General features: G+C 48.0%; 1 protein-coding gene across 18 annotated transcripts in view; it reads right to left on the minus strand.

Moving 5' to 3' along the window:
• The window catches only part of KCNMA1 (potassium calcium-activated channel subfamily M alpha 1), an 815,298-nt gene that overhangs the window by 289,372 nt on the left and 505,476 nt on the right, over nucleotides 1-20,450 (minus strand). For all 18 annotated transcript variants that reach the window (XM_066244078.1, XM_066244079.1, XM_066244080.1 and 15 more), the window contains exons 4-5: nucleotides 18,661-18,754; nucleotides 17,545-17,656 (exon numbers count right to left, since the gene is read on the minus strand). In XM_066244078.1, coding sequence (XP_066100175.1) covers nucleotides 17,545-17,656; nucleotides 18,661-18,754 — 206 coding nt within the window. The remainder of the gene's footprint in view (nucleotides 1-17,544; nucleotides 17,657-18,660; nucleotides 18,755-20,450) is intronic.

Raw genomic sequence — 20,450 nt, forward strand, 5'->3', positions numbered from 1 at the left:
GCCTGACATTTGCCTTTTTCCAGATTTTACACATAGTCTGGGGACCTTTTGAGGGATAGGTTACCTTCTAAGAGTAAACACTCAGGGCCTATTTCATTTGAGGTAAATTAACCAGGATTCAAGGAGAGAAAATTCAGAGAACAGCTTTCAATTCCTACTTTCTTCACTAGGTGGCAGTACTGTACAACAAATCTTTAGATCAGTAGCACAGACAAAGCAGTTGTGCTGACAAGGGGACTTCAGAGAACCTCTGAGGGCTTTGGGGAAAGGACAGACACTTGGGGCAGGTCAGAGAAAAGCCTGTGACATCTGCATTTCCCACAGGTTCCCTTGTGCCTATAATGCAGACCAGATCCTTCCTCTTCACCAGACTAGAAGCATTTTGACTGATGGGAAGCAAGCAAAGGTTATTGCCTAAAATGAATTTATTTTTTAAGTAGAAAAAGTCCTCAGACGATGTACATTTTGTTCTACATATCATAACATTTGGAAAAAAAAAAGATTTCTGACCCAATTTGCAAATTCAAGTTATAGTGTTTAAGTTTCCTAAGATATTCTCTACCATGCTAAGAATTTTTGTTCATCTTCAGTTACCTGTTTCGTGTTCTCTGCAGATGCCGTTATAGGCTTTGTAATGATACTGGACCATAAGGGTGATAAGAATGAACACAGTCTAAGATGACCATTTCCTAGAGAGGAGACACCAGAATTTCCTGTGTCTTAAGCAGAGAAATAACGCTGCAACCTATCCAGTTTCCAAAGGGCAAGTCACTGTGGCCAGAAACAATTCCTCTGGGGAAACCCAGGAAGGAAGAGGAGAGGGCGCTCAGGGAGGGAGGTGGGGACGGGGGAAGAAGGCACCACCCAACACTGAGGAGTCAACACGGCAACAACAGCCGAAGGGCGTCGGCAGCTCCCTCTACGGGGCGGTCGCCTTCCAGCTCGGACAGCCCTCACCCTTCACTGGACATTTGTCCCTTGTTTGTTAGCTTCCTGCCCACCTAAGCATCTGTGTTTGAAGCCTGGGGTTTACACACTTGTCTTTCCCACAGTTGAGGCAAGTATCTGTTTATAGTTTAAACTCCAAGCCTAATAGAGCAACGAACACATTACACTTGCTTTAAGGTTTCTTGAGTGAATAAATGAATGAAGATAATCACATTAATGACAATGTCCATATCTACTAGGGTTTCTGAAGTAAAGTTGAGTTAGGCAGGGGTCCCCAAACTTTTTACACAGGGGGCCAGTTCACTGTCCCTCAGACTGTTGGAGGGCCGGACTATAAAAAAAACTATGAACAAATCCCTATGCACACTGCATATATCTTATTTTAAAGTAAAAAAACAAAACGGGAACAAATACAATATTTAAAATAAAGAACAAGTAAATTTAAATCAATAAACTGACCAGTACTTCAATGGGAACTATGGGCCTGCTTTTGCTAATGAGATGGTCAATGTGCTCCTCTCACTGACCACCAATGAAAGAGGTGCCCCTTCCAGAAGTGCGGTGGGGGCTGGATAAATGGCCTCAGGGGGCCGCATGCGGCCTGCGGGCCATAGTCTGGGGACCCCTGAGTTAGGGTAAGGTGAGAGAGGGGTCTGGGAAACAAGGTGCTGCTCACGCTCAGAACACAGCCTCCAAGTTCCCTCTATGCCACACGCTAGCTCTGTTTCCAGGCCTTATCTCATTGGGAGGGTTTCTGAGGATTTCTGTCTCTCATCACATAAAAGGGCTGGTCCTGAGGAGTGAGAACCTAGAAGTAATCAGGAGCTCAGGCTCTGAGATCACAGAGACCTGAGTCCACACCCTTCCTGCGTCATTTGTGGAAGTCAGGCAGCTCATGAGATCTCTCTTGGGTCCAGGCGCCCCGTCTACCTGATAGAGCTGTTAAGAGGATTAAATGAGACGGGCATCTGAAAAGCTCAGTCTAATACCTGCTGCAGAACACATGGTAGCTGTAACCGTAATGGCACAAACAAAACGTCATTTTATTACTGTTCTATTTGTAACTGATTTCAAGGGAAAGTTCACATCCAATTTATCAAAACTGTTTAGTAGGTAGTATGTGCAATTTAAAAGAATGTAGTGTGTAGCTGCTAACCTACAGCAGGGTTCAGATCACAAACTGTTGTGAAGAGCGTGACAGTAACTACGTTAGACTTTGTGGTCTCTGTCTCATTGTCAGACAATGTCTAAATGAATAGGTGTGGCTGTGTTCTAATAAAACATTATTCACAAAAACAGGCCATGGGCCAGATTTGCCAATTCCTGCTCTGATCTGATTGATGAGCCAGGACATATACCTCTTACTTACAAAAATACAGCCAACATCAGGAGACCTCTCACGAGTGATTCAGATGATAATGGTTTTAAAAGAGGCAAAGTCCTAACTGGTTGAGTTTAGGTGAGTCCAGAGGACTGCTGAGTGCCTGCTGGACAGGGGAACTGTCAAAGTCACGAGATGGGTGTCTGTGTGCTCGGGGAGAAGTGGCTGCTAAGCAGTCTGGGCGCAGAAGAAGTGGGAGACAGTCACAGAGGCTGACAACAGGAGTAGAAAGGAAGGCTGGGTGAGAATATAAAGATGGAGACTGTGAGACAGAGATTTTACACAAAGGAAGAGTTTACTTGCCCCAAATCTTGCCAGGGGAAAGTTTTGCATTACCCCCAGGAAATAGGTGAATCCTTTTGGGAGGTGGGCTGTTTACTTTGTACTTAGCTTTAAAGGGAGATGAATTTAGTGATATGTGAGCAAAGTGGCCCCACAGTAGGATTCAGTATTTATTTCAAGTAATAGGTAGGATGCCTTTCATCGGAAATGGAGCTATCCTCACTCCCTGTTGTCTGCCCTCATAGTTGCAAGCAGGTCCGGGTCCAGACCTGGGGCATCTCAGTGTCTCCAGGTAGGATAAATTAAAATGAACATTTGTGAAAATAAATTATCTCGAGAGTGGAGAGGGGTCAGGCCCTAAGAGGAGGGAGCTGAGGACTCCATCCGGGGGAGGGGGGATGTTCGGCCTCAGGCCAGGGTCACTGATTCTCAAGTGTGCCCCTACCAGCGGCATCAGCCTTCACTTGGGAACTTGGCGGTGATGCAGCCCCTCAGGTCTCAACCTGGAACTTCTGAATAGGAAGCTCTGGGCGTGGGGCCAGCAGCCTGTGCTTCAAGCAGCCCTCCAGGTGAGTCTGAAACATGCTAAGGTTTGAGAACCACTGAGCTATCTAGAATGTGTAATGTGCATGTTCTAACACCACTATCTTTAATCAGGAACAGGACTGACTCGCTGCACCTGGGAAAGAACATAAATACTTTCTTTGTGTTTGTTTGTTTGTTTTGTTTCATTTTGTTTTTCATTTCTCAGGTGTCCAGGTCTGCTCCTGATTCAAGAACCACTGCTGTGCACTCTGGCTGTGTGTTGGAATTGCCCAGGGAACTTTAAAACATTCTGAGGCTCAGTTCTGCCTCAGTGACTCCGATGGTCTGAAGTATAGTCTGGCTGAGAGGGTGGGACGTTTCAAAGCCCCCCAACTGATTCTAATATATTGCGCTATAGTAGTGTATTTGTGTATCTAATAAACACGTTAGCATGTATAAGAACCATATGGATAATTTATTAAACTAACTTCTGAAGAGCCTATAGGTTTGGGCCTGGGCCCAAGATTTTCATTTCTAATGAGCATATTGATGTGCTGGCCTGTATACTGCACCTTAGTGGCTTGGATCTGAAGGAATGTACTTACTTTTCAGATACCTGAAATCTACTTTGGGTTGGTATGGTCAACCTTCTTTTCTCTGTCCTTCCTCAGAATTCCGATGCACTTAATACTGTTCCCTAAAAAGTACCCATCCACTTCAATTAACATCTTAAAGACTTCTGTCCCCCCCCCATGGGCCACTCCTAGGAGTCAGTGGCTTGTACACGGTAGGTATTCAGTTGAATAAGTGCAGACACATCTCAGGGCTGCTCCCCAGTGTCCACTGCCTCCCTCCCTGACCCGCAGGCCACTCAGTCCATCATGGCTCTGTGTTCAATGACCAGAATCAAGGCCTCCATTAGTGAAAATGTCCTAGAGATTTAGATTGCTGGAGGAGAGTGTTCCAACAAGCCCCGGATGAAGGACAGCCATTTGGAGGGGTCTGGCATTTACGAACGCCTACTGCTGAACTGGTTCCTGGATGATATTCATTTCAGGGTGTTATTTTACAAGCCAGCACAGAACAGAGCTGTGCAGCTCAAGGAGGATTCAGAGTCTCTGCTTTCTATAGAGGGCATCTTATTTAAAGCATGTCCTCGACAAAGCTACATCAAGGGAACACAACTGGAAATCTCTTATGAGGGAATACTTTCTCCAGAAGCAGTATCAGTGACAGCAGCAAGCGGACGGCAAACAGGCTCCCTGGAAAACACCTGAGCTCAGCGCACACCATGCTGCTGGGCTGTCTTCTCTCAGAGCCCAACCACGGGGACAGACCCAAGTGCGTTCACCTCTCCCGCCACCCCCCACAATCCGCCCCAGCGCTATTCCCAGAATGCATGATGACACTGAGTTTTCCCCTTCAGATAGATAAATAAATAAGCTCAGGCAGAGTAGAGGCCGCAATATCTCCAACATCCTGTTTCAAGATGGATAAACCACAGTAATGCAGATTGTTTTTATTTCACTAGTTGTATGCAATAAATCAAGAAGCTCAGAAGAGGAGGCTGGTAAAAAGAAAAAAAATGTCTTAAGGTTTTAAAAAAAAAGTAGTTTGAAGGCGGGTGAGTTACAGAAATTGTATTAATTCAATTCCCCCCCAAATAGATTTATTTACTTTTCTTCAAAATATCCTTTTTTCATCTGGGAGTACCAAAGAAATTCTGAGTCTCTGCTTTCAGTCAGGACACTGGAACACAGAGGGAGCTGCACGCAGTGTTTGAGCGGATGGAGTGAGACTCTTAGACTGAGTTTGTTTTACAGGTAACTCTTAGGGCTCATTAACTTTATAGCTTGAGAGTCAGCAAAATATAGTATTGAGGAGCATGGGCGCTGGAGGTAGACTGCTTGGGCCAAAACCTGCCGCTGCCACTTACTGTGTGACTCTTGGCAACTTAATGAACTGCCTTGCCTCAGTTTCCCCATCAAAAATGGGGTTTAAAGTGCCCTAATTTCATAGTATGGCTTTGAACATTATCTGGAATAATTATTAATTGTATACATATACATATACATACATACATACACATATATGTATACATAAAGTGACCAACTTTTTTACAATGAAAAGGAGGACAAAATAAATTGAAGAAAACCATATCATATATAAAAGAAACATTTTATTCATTACAACAATAATATACTATAATATGATAAATGCATAATTAAAACCTTTGTAATATTTTATATTATAATTATGCTTACATGCCTATTAACTTTTAATAATAATTGTAAGAAAAAAGTACTCATTTAGATACAAATACATCACATCACACACAATGGATTGACTCTGCATCGATCAAATGTGGACATTTACAGATAAGTCTTCCAATATCAAAAAGGAGGACATGTAGGAGGACACTTTTCGAGGGAGGACAGAACTTACAGAAGAAAGACTGTCCTCCCTAAAGGAGGACGACTGGTCACCTTAATATACATATGTATACATATACGATATGTACTACATACACGATAGCGTGTACTATGAACACATACAATGCTACTCTGGTTATAAAAGACTTTCTTCTCTTTTAAAGTGTTCTCTCTCTCTCTCTCTTTCTTTCTCCCCTCTCCCTACACCAAAAGACATCTGGTCTGCAAAAAAAAGAAAAAGGCCACACTTTAAAAAAATTTTAATTGTTATTTGAAATACAACTACTGACTACAGGAAAGAGTTTATTCAGGGGCTTTAGAGAATCTAGATGTCCAGACACCTGAGGTTATGGAGCCGGTGAACTCGGGGCTCTCAAAGGCCCTTCCTTCCAGATCCTGGCACTGGGACCAGGAGCCAGCTTGAGGGGAGGAATTGGGGGGTTCATGGTTGTAGCAGTTGAGGCAAGTCATCAGATGAAAAGCAGACCGACCCCACCTCTGCCAAGCACGAACTGCCATTTGAGTTTGAGCCATTTTGTTCCCCTTCAATCCCTCCTACTTAATCTCACACTAATCCAGAAAATTCCAGGACAGTCCTGTAGGGGGCACCAGAGGACTTTCCTTTCAAAACCCAAAACTCCTTTCAGCAGCAGTTAAGAGAGTTCTGGAGATGAAACTGGCACTGGAAACAGTCCAATGCCTTCTTTTGTGCCTCCCCCTCCCCCCTTTGTCTACAGAGGGCTTCAGTAATTTAATTTGGGTAGAGTGGTGAGAGTCTCATTGTGATGATGTACCAATGATTTTCCCACATCCGCTTAAAAAAGTTACTTGCTTCTTTTAGATATAGACATGTTACCATTGGTCCATTTAATAAAAATCACTTCAGTAAACATCTGGTAAATTACCAGTGTTTGAAGACTGTCCTAGATGTACAGAAAGTAAAAATACATGGTGCATGCTATCACAAGACTCATGTCCAAGGCAGCGTGGTCCCGGAGACCTTTCTGTGCTCATGAAGATGTTCTCTATCCGTGCCGCCTGACAACACAGACACTGGCCACATGGTGTTATTAAGCTCTTGAAATGTGGCTAGTATGACTGAGAACCTGAGTTTTTATTTAATTTTGTTAATTCTACATTTAAATAGCTAAATGTGGCTAGTGGCTATCATACGGAACAGCACAGTCCAGAGGGAAAGACTTGCAACTTAAAACATGGTCAGTCCCAGACCAGAAGCACTGGCATCACCGGTGATGCAGAACTTACAGAGATGCAGAACCTCTGTGCCCAGGCACACCACCTGCATCAGAGAGTGCATCCTAACAAGACCTCCCGGTGCTTCCTGGCACATCGGAGTTTAGAAAGCACTCTTCTAGGGGGAATTAACTCAACATTCACAGTTAGAAGATATGCACAAGTGGGTCTCATACTTATTGCACCTTAAATGCAACTGGTCTCAGCATTAAAAAAGGCTGAGTCTGGGTGAGCCCCCCCAACCCAGAGACTTCGATTGGATTGTTTGGAGGTTTGGCCTCAATATCATGAGTTTTTAAAACTCTCTGAAGGAATCTGGACAGACAAATTTGAACCATCCCAGAACTGCGTAGGGCAGTGGTTCTCAGAATTGGGTGACCATCAGAACCACCAGGAGGGCTGCAAAAACACAGATTGCTGGGTCAAACTCAGAGCGTTCCTGACTCACGGGGCCTGCGCTGGGTTCTCAGAATCCGCATTTCTAATAAGTTGTCAGGTGCTGCTGGCCCGGCAACCACACTCTGCGAACCACGGCCTAATAATTTTAAAAGCATGGGCTCCAGAGTCAGATTGACCTGGGCTGAGTCCTGGCTCCATTTACTACCTGGGGAAAACACCTAACCCCCAAACCTCAGTTCTCTAAATTGTAAAGTCAATCTAAAAGTACTTACTCATTGCGTTGCTGTGCTTATTAAATGAGATAATGCCTATGAGATGCTGAGCCCAGTGTCTGCTCTTAATTAGCAATCAATAACTGTTCATTATTATCTTAATATAAGAAGACTCAATCAATCATTCAACAAGCACAAAAAAAGTCATGGGCCAGGAACTGTTCAAGGCACCAGGGACATGTCATGAAAACAAGATCGTCACGGCCCGTGCCACACTGCGTCGCTGGGCCTGCGTCCGAACTGACAGTATAGAGGAGACTGGCTATCCTGCTCTTATACAACTAACTATAAAAGCAAAGAAAACAAAGGCCAGGGAGAAATTCATTCCCCCTGGGAGGGCAGGAAGGCTGCACACAGGAGGTGCAGTTAGGGCTGTGCCGCAGTGGAGAAGGGAGTGTAACCAGGGAGGTGGGCAGAAACTCGCTCCCGACTCAGCACAAGGCACGTGCACAGCCTGACGCAGGTGGGGCGGAAGTCTAAGGGGAAGGGGAGGCTGGAGTCGGGTCTGTGTGTCTGAGGCTACCCAGAAGGAGCTGCCTCCACTCTCTGTTTTGGTTTTTAAATCTCAATGCATTGAAAATAACTGGTGTCAGAAAACAGGATCCAGTCAAGGCTTTTAGTCCTCATTATTCTTACCAAATGCCGAGGCTGGTCAAGGTCAGGTCTGGAGATTAACCTCACTTCACCTGGTGTAGGGTTCTTTAAGCATGAGGTAAAGGTTCAGAGGGCCCCGAATGCCCACCTGAGCTTTTGAACTCTATATGCTGGCAGAGCCACTGGCGGGCTGAGCAGGGCATGAGTCTGGCACTGGCCTTCCTGGCTCTACGCTTCGGGCAAGCTACTCAACCCCTCTGAAGCTCAGTCTCTCCTCTGGCAATATGGGAACAATAATACCCCTGTTGTAGGAAGAATAATGCCCTCCGCCAAAGTGTCCATGTTAACCCTTAGACCCTGTGAATATAGTAATTTACATGGCAGGTCAATTAAGGTTGCTAATCAGCTGACCTTAAAATGGGGAGGTTATCCTGAATTATCCAGGTGAGATCCCAATGTAATCACAAGGGTCCTTAGAAGTAGAGGGAAGCAGAAAAGAGTGTCAGAAGAGATTTAATGACAGAGAGCAAGATCAGAGAGCTGCCACGTGAGGACTCAGCCCACCATGCTCGCTTTGAAGATGGAGAAAGGGGCCGTGAGCCAAGGGATGTGGATGGCCTCTGGAAGTTGGAAGAGGCAAGGATATGGAATCTTCCATATCCTGCCAGAAAGCAACAGAAAGAAACAACCCTGAAGACATGTTTATCTTAGCCCAGAAAGACCTGTTAACCTCCAACCTACAGAATGGTGAGGTAAAACATGTGTGTGTTTTAAGACCCTACACTTATGGTGACTTGTTACTGCAACAAGAAGAAACTAATCCATCCACCTTGCAGGGTTGTGAGGCTGATGCCTGGCACATGAAAGGAATACTTTCTTAATCTAGGATGGAAGTGTCATCCATGGGCTCTTACTGTCCTCCCCGCATGGACATTTGTGCTGTTTCTCACAGTGCTGGGCTCACCCATGGCCACGGCAGCAGCAGGGCGGGGCCCCTCCCGGAGGCCTCCTGCATTCTCTCTCAGAGCAGGGCCTTCTCCGCTGAACCCCACAGCCCCTTCTCCGCTGAACCCCCACAGCCCCTTCTCCGCTGAACCCCCACAACCCCTTCTCCGCTGAACCCCCACAGCCCCTTCTCCGCTGAACCCCCACAGCCCCTGCATTCTCTCCCAGAGGAGGGCCTTCTCCACTGAACCCCCACAGCCCCTGCATTCTCCCCGAGAGCAGGGCCTTCTCCACTGAACCCCCACAGCCCCTGCATTCTCCCCGAGAGCAGGGCCTTCTCCACTGAACCCCCACAGCCCCTGCATTCTCCCCCAGAGCAGGGCCTTCTCCACTGAACCCCCACAGCCCCTGCATTCTCCCCAGAGCAGGGCCTTCTCCACTGAACCCCCACAGCCCCTTCATTCTCCCCTAGAGCAGGGCCTTCTCCCCTGAACCCCCACAGCCCCTGCATTCTCTCCCAGAGCAGGGCCTTCTCCGCTGAACCCCCACAGCCCCTGCATTCTCCCCCAGAGCAGGGCCTTCTCCACTGAACCCCCACAGCCCCTGCATTCTCCCCAGAGCAGGGCCTTCTCCACTGAACCCCCACAGCCCCTTCATTCTCCCCCAGAGCAGGGCCTTCTCCCCTGAACCCCCACAGCCCCTGCATTCTCCCCCAGAGCAGGGCCTTCTCGCTGAGCCCCTGCATTCTCCCCCAGAGCAGGGCCTTCTCCGCTGAACCCCCACAGCCCCTTCTCCCCTGAACCCCCACAGCCCCTGCATTCTCCCCCAGAGCAGGGCCTTCTCCACTGAACCCCCACAGCCCCTTCTCCCCTGAACCCCCACAGCCCCTGCATTCTCCCCCAGAGCAGGGCCTTCTCCGCTGAACCCCCACAGCCCCTGCATTCTCCCCCAGAGCAGGGCCTTCTCCCCTGAACCCCCACAGCCCCTGCATTCTCTCCCAGAGCAGGGCCTTCTCCGCTGAACCCCCACAGCCCCTGCATTCTCCCCGAGAGCAGGGCCTTCTCCGCTGAACCCCCACAGCCCCTGCATTCTCCCCAGAGCAGGGCCTTCTCCGCTGAACCCCCACAGCCCCTGCATTCTCCCCCAGAGCAGGGCCTTCTCCCCTGAACCCCCACAGCCCCTGCATTCTCCCCCAGAGCAGGGCCTTCTCCCCTGAACCCCCACAGCCCCTTCATTCTCCCCCAGAGAAGGGCCTTCTCCCCTGAACCCCCACAGCCCCTGCATTCTCCCCCAGAGCAGGGCCTTCTCGCTGAACCCCCACAGCCCCTGCATTCTCCCCCAGAGCAGGGCCTTCTCCGCTGAACCCCCACAGCCCCTTCTCCGCTGAACCCCCACAGCCCCTGCATTCTCCCCCAGAGCAGGGCCTTCTCTGCTGAACCCCCACAGCCCCTTCTCCCCTGAACCCCCACAGCCCCTGCATTCTCCCCCAGAGCAGGGCCTTCTCCACTGAACCCCCACAGCCCCTTCTCCCCTGAACCCCCACAGCCCCTGCATTCTCCCCCAGAGCAGGGCCTTCTCCGCTGAACCCCCACAGCCCCTGCATTCTCCCCCAGAGCAGGGCCTTCTCCCCTGAACCCCCACAGCCCCTGCATTCTCTCCCAGAGCAGGGCCTTCTCCGCTGAACCCCCACAGCCCCTGCATTCTCCCCGAGAGCAGGGCCTTCTCCGCTGAACCCCCACAGCCCCTGCATTCTCCCCCAGAGCAGGGCCTTCTCCCCTGAACCCCCACAGCCCCTGCATTCTCCCCCAGAGCAGGGCCTTCTCCCCTGAACCCCCACAGCCCCTGCATTCTCTCCCAGAGCAGGGCCTTCTCCGCTGAACCCCCACAGCCCCTGCATTCTCTCCCAGAGCAGGGCCTTCTCCGCTGAACCCCCACAGCCCCTGCATTCTCTCCCAGAGCAGGGCCTTCTCCGCTGAACCCCCACAGCCCCTGCATTCTCCCCAGAGCAGGGCCTTCTCCGCTGAACCCCCACAGCCCCTGCATTCTCTCCCAGAGCAGGGCCTTCTCCGCTGAACCCCCACAGCCCCTGCATTCTCTCCCAGAGCAGGGCCTTCTCCGCTGAACCCCCACAGCCCCTGCATTCTCTCCCAGAGCAGGGCCTTCTCCGCTGAACCCTCACAGCCCCTGCATTCTCTCCCAGAGCAGGGCCTTCTCCGCTGAACCCCCACAGCCCCTGCATTCTCCCCAGAGCAGGGCCTTCTCCGCTGAACCCCCACAGCCCCTGCATTCTCCCCCAGAGCAGGGCCTTCTCCCCTGAACCCCCACAGCCCCTGCATTCTCCCCCAGAGCAGGGCCTTCTCCGCTGAACCCCCACAGCCCCTGCATTCTCCCCCAGAGCAGGGCCTTCTCCGCTGAACCCCCACAGCCCCTTCTCCCCTGAACCCCCACAGCCCCTGCATTCTCCCCCAGAGCAGGGCCTTCTCCGCTGAACCCCCACAGCCCCTTCTCCGCTGAACCCCCACAGCCCCTGCATTCTCCCCCAGAGCAGGGCCTTCTCCGCTGAACCCCCACAGCCCCTTCTCTGCTGAACCCCCACAGCCCCTGCATTCTCCCCCAGAGCAGGGCCTTCTCCCTTGAAGCCCCACAGCCCCTGCATTCTCCCCCAGAGCAGGGCCTTCTCCCCTGAACCCCCACAGCCCCTGCATTCTCTCCCAGAGCAGGGCCTTCTCCACTGAACCCCCACAGCCCCTGCATTCTCCCCAGAGCAGGGCCTTCTCCGCTGAACCCCCACAGCCCCTGCATTCTCTCCCAGAGCAGGGCCTTCTCCGCTGAACCCCCACAGCCCCTGCATTCTCCCCAGAGCAGGGCCTTCTCCGCTGAACCCCCACAGGCCCTGCATTCTCCCCCAGAGCAGGGCCTTCTCCGCTGAACCCCCACAGCCCCTTCATTCTCCCCCAGAGCAGGGCCTTCTCCACTGAACCCCCACAGCCCCTGCATTCTCTCCTAGAGCAGGGCCTTCTCCGCTGAACCCCCACAGCCCCTGCACTCTGTACCTGGCAATTTGGACTTAATTACATAGCGGGTCGTGTCACCTGCTGCTGCTCCATGTGTGTTTATTTTGACTCCAAAACTAGACTGAAACCTTGGTCTCAAACAGAAACTATGTTTTGTCCTTTTGTTGTTGTTGTTTTTAAGAACCTGTACTTTTTTTTACAAGCCTGTTTTTATCACCTTTTGACACAAAGAAGGACTGCCCAGGCATATTTATAAGCCGATAGCCTTAATCATTTTAATTGCCCTGCAGTTAGACATTAACTCATTTTTTTTTTTAGCAGTTTTCTATTTTCTAGCAGAGTTTGCTAACGTCCAAGGCCAGCTCTAACATGAGCTAGAGAACCAGGTTTACAGGTTCTCACCACGGTTCCATGACTGGGGCTCCTTACAGCCCCTGCTGCCATCAGCCAGAGAAGGGGGCCAGAAGCTGCTGAGCACAGTCAAGGCGGACAGGGCACGTGTGCTCGTCCCTCCCACACTGCACACACAGCAGGTGTCAGGAGAAACAGGTCTGGTGACTGACCAGTGAGTGTATTGTCATTCCCTCCCAACTTCCTTCTGCTAACCACATGAGATGAACCGTAACAGAAACACAGAAACACTCCAAGGAGCCACAGCCCCTGCCCTGCCTTGGGGACCCAGTTCCCAAAAGAATGAGACACACAGACAAAAGTGTTCTCCCCAGAGCATGTTATTCAAGTCTCAAAATAAGATACTCCTCTCATTTCAAGGTACATTTATTTTAGGGAGAGAGGGTAGAAATTTTGTGAGAGAAACAAAAATGAATAATCAGCTGGTGCACGGGAACAGGAATTAAAATAGGCAACAACCTGCCGATGTGGCTGTCCTCACGTCCCTTCACCTTGTTTTTAGTTCCATTCTGGGTAGTTTTCTTCCCGATGCTTCCAAGTGTGAGAGGAGGTCAGACAGAGAGGCCAGAACAGCAGCGGAGCTAGTCCTCGTGCCTGGTCCTTTACTCACGTCCCTCACTGAGTTCCCACTTCCGGCTTCTGCAGTGAGTGCTAGTCCTACCCTGATCATACCAGTGAGGAAACTGAGTCTAAGATGTAAGACTGACCAGGTGGTAGCCTGGCCAGGTGGTTGCTCAGCAGACAGAGCATCGGACTAGGCTGTGGAGGACCCAGGTTCAAAACCTCAAGGTCGCCGATTTGAGCAATGTCACTAGGTCTGCTGTAGCCCACTGGACAAAGCACATATGAGAAAGCAATCAGTGAACAACTAAGCAGCCACAACGAAGACTTGATGCAGTCATCTCTCTCCCCTCCTGTCTGTCCCTATCTGTCCCTCTCTTTGTCTCTCTCTGTCTCTGTCTCTGTCACAAACAAAACAAAACAAAATGATGTAAGACAGGTAGACGACAATGCTCCCAGTGACCCAGCAGCAAGGGTCTGTACTAAGACGTACACTTAGGAGTGAAGCCCAGAGCGTGGCTATGATCCACTTTGCTCTACTGGCTAAGGGCATGTGGCACCCCCAGTCTATCTTAGGGGATGCAGATATGATCCTCAGGTGGCTAAGGCACCCCGGGACTCAGGACCCACCTATGCTTCTCTGGTCCCCACGGCAGCTCTAGAAACCAAATGTGGGAAAGGAGAAGTGAGAAGACACAAGTGTGTGTGTGTTCTTAAATCATATCTCTTCCCTGAGTGCCTGCTGGCCGGCAGGGAAGCCCTGGGGGAAGGGGCGGAGATGGGGGTGCCAGTATAAAGCAGCTAAGTCAGCTCAGCCATCCTCAACCCAGCCCTCAAACCCCACATCCTCCAGGGGGAGGACAGAGGGAGGAGAGTGCAGCCTGAGTGTGGACATCAAATCAGAGCAAACCTGGGACAAACCACCCCTTCCTCCCTCCCAGGCAATGTGACCTTGGGCAAGAGAGTTAAGCTCTCTGAGCCTTAGTTTCCTGATCTGCAAAATGGGGACAATAATTCCTCGCTCATAGGTTTGCTGAGGACTAAGTTCATGTATGTAAGGGGCTTTCCAGAATGCCCAGAACATAGCAGAATCAGAATAAATATTAGCTGTTATTAAGAATATAGTAGCAAATGTGCTAATTAATATGCATAAAAGCAAGCAAATACCATATTATCAACAAGAAATCAAATGTGGTGTGGGTTGTGCTGTGGGCAAGGTAAGGGCAGGCCATGGGCCATGGTCTTCACTGTTTCTACCCCCAGAATGCCAGGGCTCCAGAGTGTGTGCAGAAGAGCCAAGGGAGACCCCACTTTCCTGCACCTTACCCCAAACCTCAGCCAGTAAAGGTGACACCATTTCATTTCCCAAGAGGAGGGCAGCACTTCCCAAAATGCCCCCGCTTAATGAGATTATTCCTTCTACTTTACATGCCATACCTCATGGGAATGTTCATTTTATCTCTGGCAGGTCATTGGTACTCTAATTGTTTCACGATGTAATAACTCACATGTTAAATCAGATACAGAACCTCCTTGAAATATTATTACACTGAAGTCCCTCCTACAGCAAGCAGACCAGTTCTGAATCTCACCCAAGGGGCTTAGTTACCGAAGAACAAAAAGTGTCATTAATGATGATTTCTTGTACAAGAGAAGAAAGGTTAGTTGTTGTGTTTATTATTATTGTTAATATTTCAGAGCCCAAAAGGTCATTCATTGATCTTTGTGTTCAGTGTTAGTAGCATTTATACTTCTTAACATAGTATATATGTATTTATTAGGTTCATATTTTCTTGTTCTTCCCCTACTCTACTATGTCAATGGTAGAATGCTATTTTATTGACTGTGGTTTCCTAATCATTTGGAAAAGTGACACATAGTAGGCATTTAATAAATATTGTTCAATTAATGAACAAATTGAAGCACATTTCAGAATACTTTTGAAGAGCAACCACAATTGATGCAAAATGATCTTATTTTCTTCTCTTTCCTTTTTTTCCTCCCCTTTTTCTGTTTGCTCTGACAGATTTTCACTAGATCATAACTAAACTATCCACAAAAAGGCATGGATTCTTAAAGCACCCAAGCTCTACTGACACTAAGATGCTCCAGGGCACTTCCGCTCACAAGGAGACGGCTCCACAGCCTCACCTGGGCGAGGCCTGCAGAGGGGGTGCCTCCATCATAGGCATGAAGGGCTCTCCTCAGTCATCTGGGACCACAAGGGACAGAGCAGAATGGCCCCTCACATAAAATTCAAATTCATGAAGCATGAGGCTGGAAGGTAATTCAGTCCAAAGCTCCCATTTTCAGCTGTGAAAACCGAGGGTCCAGAAAAGGAAAGTGGTTGCTGAGTTACTAGAACACAGCCAGAAAGAAGGCACATTCCTTTTCTTCTCTCCATCTTTCTTCCTTTCCTCCCTTCTTCCCACTCTTCCTCCCTTCTTCCCACTCTTCCTCCCTCCCTCCCTTACCCTTCCTCTCTCTTCTTTCTCTCCCGTCCTTCATTCCTTGTCTCTCTGTTTAAGCGTGTGCATGCCTGTGTGTGTGTGTGTGTGTGTGTGAACTCTTTGCAATGAGATGGTTTAAAAAGAGCCCTGGTTAGCAGCCCATATATGATTTTGACTTGGAAATGTGGGTGATTTAATTTCACTAACTTCCCAAACCTCCCAACTTAGGTCCCAAACTTCTCATTAATAATACAAGCATCTTAGAGACCTTCTGAGCTAAAAAGAAACTTAGAGATCACCTAGCCCAAACTTTAAAGATGAAAAACAACAGCCTGAGTGATGAAAAGTGAGCCCCTGGGTCACAGAGCCAGTTAACAGCTAAGCTGAGTTACCCGGGACCCTCAGCTGCAGAGCACAGTTTGTTCACACTGAAGACACTTCTCAGATTGTGTGCAGCTCTAGTGGTCTCATCAGGCTGGCTAGAAAACCCAGTCTAAGCAAGCATGTCTCAAATCAAGGATGAAAACTCTTCCATGGAGCAAATGAATACAATCTTAATGAGAAAACTGTTAGAAAATAGAATCCTTACAGGACACACACACACACACACACGTGCATATGTAATTATTACATCTACTATATACAAAAGATGCTTAGTTTTTAAATATGTGATACTATGTATATAATAAATACACAGTGTTAGCAGGAACATAATAACATAGTGCTAGTAAAAGCAAATCTTGACACAACATTTTTGAGACGTTATGCATCAACATCTATACAAACTAAAATACACATATTCTTTGATCCAGCAAGTTCACTGCCAGGAATCTGGAACTGTTTACAGAAATAGAATTGTACAAATATGTGAGTGAGTATGTTTATTAGACCACTGTTTATAGTAGAAAAAGAAAATAATCGGGTGGTCCATCATTAGGATTATATCTGAATAAACTGTGGTACAATGATTTAGGAATTCTGTGCTAACGGGATCTTCATTATTAGTTAATAAGAAAACCAAACTACAGTACAATGTGATTGATACAATTAATTTTTACAAAGCCCATCACCTCTAGAACGCTATTATATGTGAACAACCGATGCTTTCTGCGGTGGAATGAGCACACAGGGAAGTTGAGGGAGCCCACTGACCCTGAGCTTCGCAGAGAGCAGGCGGTGGCTGATGCAGGGAAGAGATGATTCATAGGTTCTGTCTATACATCTTTGAATGTTTATACTGACTATAATATATATGTTACATTGGGAAAAATCAGGTTAAGGCAAAAAAATTCAGAAAATAAAGACATATAGAACCCATAAATAGTCTCCAAGCCCCGTTTCAGCCTCCCTCTTCCCCTGCAGACCCGTGGCAGCAGCAACATTCTGAGAAAACTGTTCAACGTGGCAAAGAGAACGCTGAAGCTGTTTCTCTCAGCTGTGTCAGCATCGTCCTCCGCACTAGTGAACTTGCCCACCAAACTGTCCTCATCCAGACATGGGAAGGGACATTCTGAGCAGAGGCAGGACGTGAGATGTCAACGCAGAGGCAGCACAAGTTCTGCCGTTGCCCCAGGAAGGCAGGCAGTCTTCTGCAAGATGCTTCACCTGGGTCTGCCCCACAAAGGGACCCTTAACTATAAATAAGCTGTGCAGGACCCCCTCTTCATAAAACTAAGAGGCATCTGGAAGCTAGCTTTAGCAGGTAGGCCTCTCGGCCACCTAGACCAGCTATTTGGAAAGTTGGCCTTGTCCCCATGGGCTTATTTGTCCAGCACGGACTCCAAGTTGAATGAAAGTGACAGCTGTGAATGTAGAGGCCCTGGTGTGACAGCGATGACCAGTAGGCTTCTGTGACGATAAAACTGCATTACCAGATGCGCTAACTGTGCAAGTCCCTGTGGTCTACTGCTCCAAAGAGAACTGTCACCATCAACTTTTAAAACTACAAGAGTTGTTCACATTAACATACGAAACTCGCTTTCTGTGGAAACAGCAGGCCCTCTGAACCACCCTAGATTCTGCATTTCAGCCATGGCTCAGTGACCCATAAAAAGAAAGGAAGAGAGACTGACTTACCAAGCCAACTTCTGTTTAAGTACACAGACACAAACACTGGGGGGACCGTGAAGAAGTCTACTACAGAGTTCACTTCCAGCCAGAACCACAGCTTATCGTTGGCTGCAATAAACTGGAGGAGAGAAAACAGGAGAAAAGTGAGAGGCACCTCGCCAGCATTCAATTAGACTCTTGCCAAAGGTTCTGTTTGGGCTTTTCATGGGGGTCTGGAGTGTACTGTTATATTCTTCTCATATTTACACCAATTACATGCTATTTTTGTCTTAGAATTCAGATAGCCTTTTCTAAAGAACTAGTGGCGTTGGCCTTGGAGAAAGCTTACACAGTATTTTTTCTGTGGTTTTCAACTGCCTCCGAGGGAAGGCTGAGCGATCTCACCTTCATTATATTCTCTCATGTAAATATGACTTTAAATAAAGCATGTATGGATGCATACATTCACAAACACATACATGTGCACACACACTCACACACCTCTGTCATTTACCTCTGCACAGCGCCTATCATAAATAGGGTGTAGTATAGTACTACCAAGCCCCAAATTCCACTATCCTACCCCGATTCCAGCTAAGTGAGCCCTGATAAACACATCTGAGGATAAAAAGCATTTTTTTTTTGGTTCTAAGTAAGAGAACAATGCCCTCCTGTTTGAACAGAGGGAAGAGAAACAGTTGGCCAGTGGAGGTATACTGGTTATTTCAATCCCCATTTCTCTCCCTGTGAACAATTAACATGAGCTTCAGAAAACACTACGCTAGGGTTAGGGCTCTGGCTCTCGCACAGGCTGAACAGCAGAGCACAGGCTTCTTGTCCACCCAGGAACATTGGGGCTCTGGCTCTCTCACAGGCTGAACAGCAGAGCACAGGCTTGTTGTCCACCCAGGAACACTGGGGCTCTGGCTCTCGCACAGGCTGAACAGCAGAGCACAGGCTTGTTGTCCACCCAGGAACACTGGGGCTCTGGCTCTCGCACAGGCTGAACAGCAGAGCACAGGCTTGTTGTCCACCCAGGAACGCTGGGCTCTGTCTGCCCGAGAGCAGCGCTGCTAGAGGGTGGCCCTTGGGGACAAGATTGCATGCCACACTGTGACAGTGGGTAGCGTTGCTCCAACTTACCCGCAAGCCAAAGTAGAGAAGGAAGAACACGTTGAAAGCCATGTCGATCTGTAATGTGAAATCTTTGTAGAAATTCTGGCAGGATTCTATTGGGCTATTAGACAGGAAGAAGAAAAAGCAAGGGGTAAATGAAAAGCATCACCAAGTCTTCCACGTGCTGTGTGGTGGCGGTGCTCGGGTCGAGGACACAGTGAATGTTCAGAAAATAAGACATTTGGTCTTTCTCCCCCGTGATAATCAAGCAAGCATTACCAAAGGCTCTTTCCATTCAACCATTCAGTCTTTTGTTCTTTCACTGGTTCTTGTAAATCCATATGTATCTACATATACAGGGTGGGGCAAAGAGGTTTACAGTTGTGAGTATACAAAATACAGAGTTTATTTCTGTTTTATTATTAATCATTGTATTACTTTCCATACAAACAACTGGAAACTTACTTTTGCCCCACCTTGTATCTATTATTTTTGTTATCATTCAACGGTTGAGCTAAAAATATAAAGATAATCATGCAGATACCCTGAAGGAAGGACAAGCAAAAGACACTACAAATTCCTAATTTCACATTAACCCTTAAAGAACTGACTCCTTCCTTTTAGCGGACACATCCCAAAGCTAAAAACAGTCCATCACACCCTCCAGCACATCGGAAGTGGAGCCCATTTCCATTAAACACAGTGGCTATGTTTTGAACCTTTTTAAGCCCATCAGTTGATTGATAATAAAGGACCAGGAGCATCTCAGGAAAGCTGGGAGGAGAGGATCCTGGTTGGTGTTCTGGCTACACTGAGTATGGACTTCTCGTGCAGCTTTCCGAATCGGGAAAGAAGCATTGCCCAATTGGTAAAATCCAAGACCATTAAACCGAAACATTGAAGCAGTACTCTAAGGGTTAATTTTGTTTCTGGTTTTCGGCATGCAGGTGAATTGACCTCGTATGTGCCAAGGGGCAGCCAATGCAAACCCCCAGCACACTCTGGTCTGTCTCAGAGGAGGCAGTTCTGAAGGGTACGACTATACAAACTGGTACGTGGCTTCTGTGCACTTTCCCGTGACGAGTCCCAAGTGGGAAGCAGGAAAGCCCCACAAGTATCTCAAAGCTATGAATGAAAATCTTAGTATCCTGTTATCAGTAAGCAAATGGTAACGCTCAGGCCAGGAACATAAAGAAGGTGAGGTGAGGTGAGGGCAAGAGAGGTATGGGAAGAAGTAAAACACTTCCCCAGATGGAAAGCAGTGTGGACCTCCAGCCAGGAGAGGGCACGCTTGAGAAGTACAGGATGGAGGATTTCCGAGGATTGCCACTTTGGAAATCACTGGGTGTGATACCAGTTAGTATAGTTGTACAGCTGTGAGGACAATGCTTAGTTGTTCAACAGGCAGGAATCTGTGCAGTACAGAATGCAGGGCCCACTCAGAGCCACGGGGGTTAGCCTGTGGACCCCCTAATCATATTACATGCACTGGATTTACCCATTCTTCATCTCTATTACAAGGCAAACATGCCCTTTGTCACTTCCCAAACCACAGATATGAGAAAAAGCCTCCAGAAAAGCATTAAGAGTAATCTACATTTGCATTTACAACTAAGCAGACTGAACAAAAACCAAACAGTGAAAAAACAGTTGTTTGATTAAAGAAATGGCAACTGCTAGGTTTTCACTATGGTGGGAAGTTGAGGGAAAGACAGCATGAATTCGCTTAGGCCAATGCTGCAAGGAGACAGGAGCAAGAGCTAAACATCACAGCTTAGCACTGCCCTTTGCCCTGCACAGGTATTAACCTAAGAGAA

The sequence above is a fragment of the Saccopteryx bilineata genome, chromosome 9, assembly GCF_036850765.1.
Source record: "Saccopteryx bilineata isolate mSacBil1 chromosome 9, mSacBil1_pri_phased_curated, whole genome shotgun sequence".
NCBI classification, from domain to species: Eukaryota; Metazoa; Chordata; class Mammalia; order Chiroptera; family Emballonuridae; genus Saccopteryx; species Saccopteryx bilineata.